General features: G+C 41.1%; 1 protein-coding gene across 3 annotated transcripts; it reads right to left on the bottom strand.

The window, feature by feature from the left end:
* Positions 1 to 2,406: 2,406 nt before the first annotated feature.
* LOC120294733 (pathogenesis-related protein 5-like) lies at positions 2,407 to 5,012 on the bottom strand. 3 transcript variants are annotated; one of them, XM_039315191.1, is made up of 3 exons: positions 4,215 to 5,012; positions 3,989 to 4,069; positions 2,407 to 3,104 (listed from the first exon to the last, which is right to left on the bottom strand). In XM_039315191.1, exons 1-3 carry the CDS (start codon positions 4,393 to 4,395, stop codon positions 2,497 to 2,499), a joined length of 870 nt encoding a protein of 289 aa, XP_039171125.1. In that variant the 5' UTR covers positions 4,396 to 5,012; the 3' UTR covers positions 2,407 to 2,496. The 3 variants fall into 3 exon arrangements, with proteins under 3 accessions (XP_039171125.1, XP_039171124.1, XP_039171126.1); XM_039315190.1 differs by having other exon boundaries at positions 3,989 to 4,058; XM_039315192.1 differs by having other exon boundaries at positions 3,989 to 4,058; positions 4,264 to 5,012.
* Positions 5,013 to 5,912: the final 900 nt, after the last annotated feature.

Here is a 5,912-nt window from a genome sequence, read left to right as displayed (position 1 = left end):
ATTTATTTTTATTTTTCTTTCATTTTTTCATGTTTTGTTTTTTCTCCCCTTCCTCTAGTTGGTCGTCGGACCTTAGCGATTAGCTAGAGGCAAGGGCCAACTCTCGAGCCTTGCCCAAGGCTAGGCAAGGCACATTCTCGTCAACCCTTGCCTCTAATTGATCGTTGAGGCACCGATTGGCTAGAGGAAGGGAAGGAAATAAAAAAAAAAAGGAAAAATAAGATAGGGTTAATACCGAAAAATTCCTAAACCGACATTTGTGACAAATTTACCCCAAACTATTTTTTTTTTACCACCAAAAACTCAAAACTATACCTTTGACAAATTTACCCCAAACCTGACACTTGTGACAAATTTACCCTCGTTAATTTTCGTTAAATCTTATTGTCAAATTATTAAGTTAAATGACACGTGACAACCGACTTGTATACCAATTTGGGATTTTACGATCCGTTTGTCGAGTTTACAATTTTTATGATTTTTTTGTGGTATTAATCCAATTTAGCGAATGGTATATTTGTCATAAATTTATCGGTTTTGGGTTTTATACGGTCGAATAAATTAGTTTGGGGTAAATTTGTCATAAATGTACCGCCTTTAGGGTTTTTTATGATCGGTCGGGGTAAATTTGTCACGAGGTGTACCGGTTTTTTTTCATGGTAAAAAATATTTTTGGTAAATTTGTCACAAATGTACCCGCTTAAGGTTTTTTAAGGTTTTGTATTAACCCAAGAAGATAAAGATTCAAAATTTTATTAAAATATTGTTAAAAGTTGTCTATATCAGTGTCGGTCCTACGACGTAGGTCGATCAACATCTACATCAACAATATCCGCCTAAAATTAATTAAGAACTTAATTGAATTTAGGTCAAAAAGTTTACAACTAAATTGACACTATTAAATATTTTGGACTAAATTGATACTAATACAATAGATTTAAAATTTTTCCGACACATTTTCCCGTTGTCCAACCTTGTGTGTTTAATATTGGCACAATATGCTTATCTTTATAATGGCATTCTTCAGTGGACAAGTGATCTTCACCGTGGAAGTACCGCAATCAGTGGGTATGGGGCATTGAGTCTCAGAGAAATGTAGCCCCCCCTACATGGCTTGCGATCCAACCACAGCTCTGAACTGTTTGATACCCTCACATCATTCGGTTACCTCTCCAACCATTATGCTTTGCGGATGGGCCGCAGCCAGCACATATTCTTCTAATCTCAAGTCTGAGATTATACCCCGGTTCTGCGGACATAGTAATGTAACCGTGATGAAATTTGTTGTGACCGGACGGTCCTCTGCGCACAATCTCTTCCTTCACAATTAGCAGTGGCACAATTCCTGAGTGCCCACTCCATCAGAACTGCATCCAGCAGCACCGAAAAGGCCAAAGCCTGCCCACCCATCTGGCAAAGTATATGACCATATTTTATTTGGACCAATTGCCCTGAGACTGGTGCTACTGTTAATGTTCGGAGAACTACCAGTGGGAATTAGTGATGGAAATATCGGTATCAGGCAAGTATTTTCATTAGACTAACGTAAAACTCGCTGAAGCAATGGCAGGCATTATATTTGCTTGACAGTTAAACACTTTTTAGCCGTTCTCTAGAAGAGTTGCCCTAACATAATCACCATAAATGCAGAGGCAATCATCTTCTACTCAGATGCAAATGGATGACTAGCAACAAAAAGGGAAGATAATATAGCATGCCACGAGGTAATATAGCATGCTATATGATTGATTCTAGTCCTTTGCATGCTAAAGTCCTTTCTCATCAGTTGCTTGATTGCACCTCAAATCTACAATCCCACTTCGACTGAAGTTGAAAGGTACGTTGAAACAAAGCCATCATCAATGCTTTAAATTGAAATGAGAACCGATCGGGCATACAAAACTCCTGCTTTGCATCATCTCCTTTGTTACGTGGCTTATATGCATCAAGCGGCTTCTTGTGATGGTAAACTTGGTATCTATCTTCTGACAAGTTCAATAATCGGTTGATTCTGTGTTACGAAATCTTCGTCGAAGTATGCATCTTGAGTAGTCAATGATGTTTACTCTCGCAATAATATGCAGGAATACAGATGCCACTCTATCCCCCCAAATTAAGGCGACTTTTGGCCAAGTACTTACAAAAATAGGTAAGTAGTCGACTTTTGCAAGTGAATTTTTGCACTATCTCCAAGTGATAAAAGTAGTTAATCTAAATCTCTAAATCTAGTGGATCTTAATTCTGGGAGTAAAAGCCATTGCTCACCTACTGACTGCTTCCATCGGTGCATTGTACCGTGGTGGGAGAATCCATGATGTTCTCCCACCTTATTTCATCTGTCCTGGTATAGCCATTTCTCACAGAAGCACAAACATAGTAGAGGTATCCAATGGGTTAAGAAAAGACTACCAACAAAAGGTTCACCTTTGAAAGCATAGAGATTTCAAGGACTAACAAGGAGCCTGGTTTTTTAACTGTTGGCGTGCTTAAAATACATCAGCATGATATTATAATCATTATAACAAGATTCTTCCCTTGACAAGGGATCCTCCCCCTGGAAGTAGTGTAATCACCTGGGAAAATGCATTCATCCTCAGAGAAATGCAGCTCACTACCAGGTGATGGCATGCATGCAGCCACAGCTCCTGAACTGTTGAACACCCTGAGATTATTTGGGCAGCTTCCCAACTGGGCTTTGCACCTTGCGGAGGGGCAGCCGCTGCAGCCATTACACATGAACTCCATAGCAAGTCCAACATTGTACCCCCTTTCTACGGATATGATGTAACCGTCACTGGAAATGCTGAAAATCGTGGCAACCACAAGGTCCTGTGCAGTACAATCTCTTCCTTCGCAATTAGCACTGGTGCAATTGTGAAAGCCCATTCCAGTCGAGATGCACCCAGTCCTGACAAAGCCAAAGCCGAACCAATCATCCGGCAAAGGAACTGGCAGTTGTCCATATGGAGCAATTGCACCGAGACTGGTGGTGTTGTTAATTTCGACAGAATCACCAGTCGGAATCAGAGATGGAAATACTGGTACTAGGCAAGTATTTCTATAGACCAGCGTAGAGCTCCCTGGAGCAACATCAGGAAGTCCTCCTACAGATTAAAAAATCAGATGCATGAGTCTGATAAGCAAATGGGGTTCTTGAAAGAATAGACAAACACGCCATTAATGACAAAAGTGCTATGCATCGATACTAGGAGAACGGGTTCATTAGGAGACCACAAATAAAGCAAAGTGAGTTAGCACTATGAGATCACACCCTTGATCAGACAGATATTCCTAAACAGAAGAGCTAAAAATTAAGGTGCTGTCAGATGGGCCAAACTCAGAATAACTTAACAAGGCGACAAATTTGCAAGACGCATGGGTATAGGCGAAATCTAAAACGGGATTTATAGGTTGCTATTGAGAACTAGGAGTAGGCTCTCTCTGGAGGATATGGTGGCATCCCATCTGACTGAAACAACGAAGTTCGGTCTCAAATCCTCACGTCAAGCTGCCCAGAAAGAAGATAAAAAGCTGAGGATCCAGGAACTACGCGCAGAGGCTAGAGGTCGGTGCTCGTGCTGCTCTTTTCTATCCGGAAATTGGTCGCGAGGACACAACAAGATTTCATTGCACCGACTCTCCATGTCACCCCTACTCGATCGGGGTCTATTAATGGGACCAACTCCACAATTTAGGGCGGCGCATATTGGACTGCCTAAGTAGGAACCGCCCAGGCCAGACTGGATCAACCAGTTTGATCCGATTCCCGTTCCCAAAATTGGGAATCAATCCTCCCGGTCCAGTCCCCAGTTCCACTTTGGAATCAGACTGGATCGGAACCGATCACCACAATCGCGATTCAAGAACAAAAAAGAAAAGACAGAAAAGAAAAATGAAGGTCCATATTTCAGGTAGTTTTCCAAACGCCACTGGGTTCGACTCAACAGTGAGAACATCGAGAGCTAGAAGCCGCAGATGGTAGCCTCACCGAGCACGAGTAGGAAAAGCAACACCACCCCGGATTTCACGGCCCAAAACCTTCCTTCTCCAGCGTCCATCTGCAATAACACTGAGAGGAAGTTACGGGCGAATAACGATAAGACGGTGCCCTTGCAGCAGATTATATTGCAAGAGAGTCTATCGGCTCCGCTGCGATTTTGACTCTCTCACTAATAATAACAAGGGATTTTTTATGTCAGTGTTTTCGCACATACAGAAAATAAGAAAAAGAACAGTGCAGTTGCTTTCGCTCCATAGACGTGCCATAATTGTTGACTCGAAAGTTTGGCATTTTCTTCGAAGTCCGAGGTCGAGTGTTCCAGCATCCAGCACAGACGTTGTTGAGGTGAGAAACAAACATTCGGCGGCATGTTTGTCAACAATGACGTGCGGCATGTGGCGTGTGGCGTGCGTAGATGGAAATTAAAAAAAAAAAAATTTCTCTTTTCCTCCTCCATCTTCGACCTCCGCTCCGCCTGGGCTTGGACTATCTCCACCGCCCAAGCCGCCGCCGCCGTCCTCATCTTTGAACCACCGCCCCACCGTGGCCACCACGGTATGCGGCAACGCTGTTGAGCTCGTCGCCGGCAGCCATGGACGAGCCAAGACTCGAGCTCAAAGCTGTTGAGCAGCAAACCAGATCTAGCTGTCGAGCGACGTTATCGTCCCGTCCAGGTCGACCTCCGCGTCCACCCTTTCTGGAGCCATGGCCGTGAGCGACAACCGACCTCCGCGTTACTGGGTCATCCATGGCCGTGACGGGCAAAAATCGAGATCCCGACGGCCATGGACGCCTGAAGGCGTTTGACCATGGATGCACCAGCGCCGACGATTTCGGCCATGGACGGGCCACATTCGAGATCTGGAGGACGACGAAACGGAGAAAACAGGCTCGGCTTGAACGCAGCGGTGGTCGGCCTGGTCACTGCGCCGGCGACTTCCTGGTGGCGACGGCCGAGGAGGAGCGGAGGTCGGCGATTATAGATGGAGGAGGAAGAGAGAGAAGAAGTGAAGAGAGAAAGATATTCACGCAAATTCCAAGTCAACGTAAAGATTTATGGTCTTAAATTTTTTTACTTTCTTTTTCTTTTTAGTTTTTTACATACCACAATTAAAATTTTATATATTTAATTTTTATTTATTAAAAAATTTCATGTATATTAAAAGCACTGTGATTTTTTATTGTTAGAATTACTTCCATAAAAATTATTTTTCGAAAAGAGAAATTTCTAAAAACTTAGTTCTTTTCCATGTTGTTGATTGTATTTATGGATAAATTGTTAAATGGAAGAAATTTAATTAAATCAAAACATTACATACGGTAAGATTTTTTTTTTTGAAAATGCTAGTGAAATATCATTATTTTGGATCGAAAAAACTTAATATCATCTGTGAATATTTTTAAAAAGATATCACAGCACCTCAATATGCATAATGTCTTTAGTGCCTTCCTATATATTCCCTAACATTAATATGCTATGTATAAAAGTATCTTAACAGCAAAATAAGGAAAAAAAGAAGAAGATAATTCTTTGATATGGTTAATAAAAAGACTCGCTATATATTGTAGACTAGTGAAATTAATAAAAAAATTCACTAATAAAGTGAGCTTTCGAGATAAGCGAGACAAAAATAAATAAGTTGTTATAAGATTAATGATTAAAATAAACTTTTTGATTTCATACTACATCACATGATCTCTTTTTTCCTTATTGCTAATTAAATGATTTTACACGGAGTATGACAGATGTTATGTTATAAAAAAATCTGAGAACACACTTTTCTTTAATGAGCTAAAATACAAAACATGTGAAATGCTTGATTACAGTATCTATCATAAATAGAAAAAAAGAAAAAAGGAGTCAAGCTATCACTTTAAACTGTAATAGTAAGATTAAGGGTAGTTTTGTCTT

Source organism: Eucalyptus grandis, chromosome 6 (assembly GCF_016545825.1).
Source record: "Eucalyptus grandis isolate ANBG69807.140 chromosome 6, ASM1654582v1, whole genome shotgun sequence".
NCBI lineage: Eukaryota > Viridiplantae > Streptophyta > Magnoliopsida > Myrtales > Myrtaceae > Eucalyptus > Eucalyptus grandis.
Note: the sequence above shows the minus strand (reverse complement) of the source record. Positions and strands in the feature narration are given on the sequence as shown.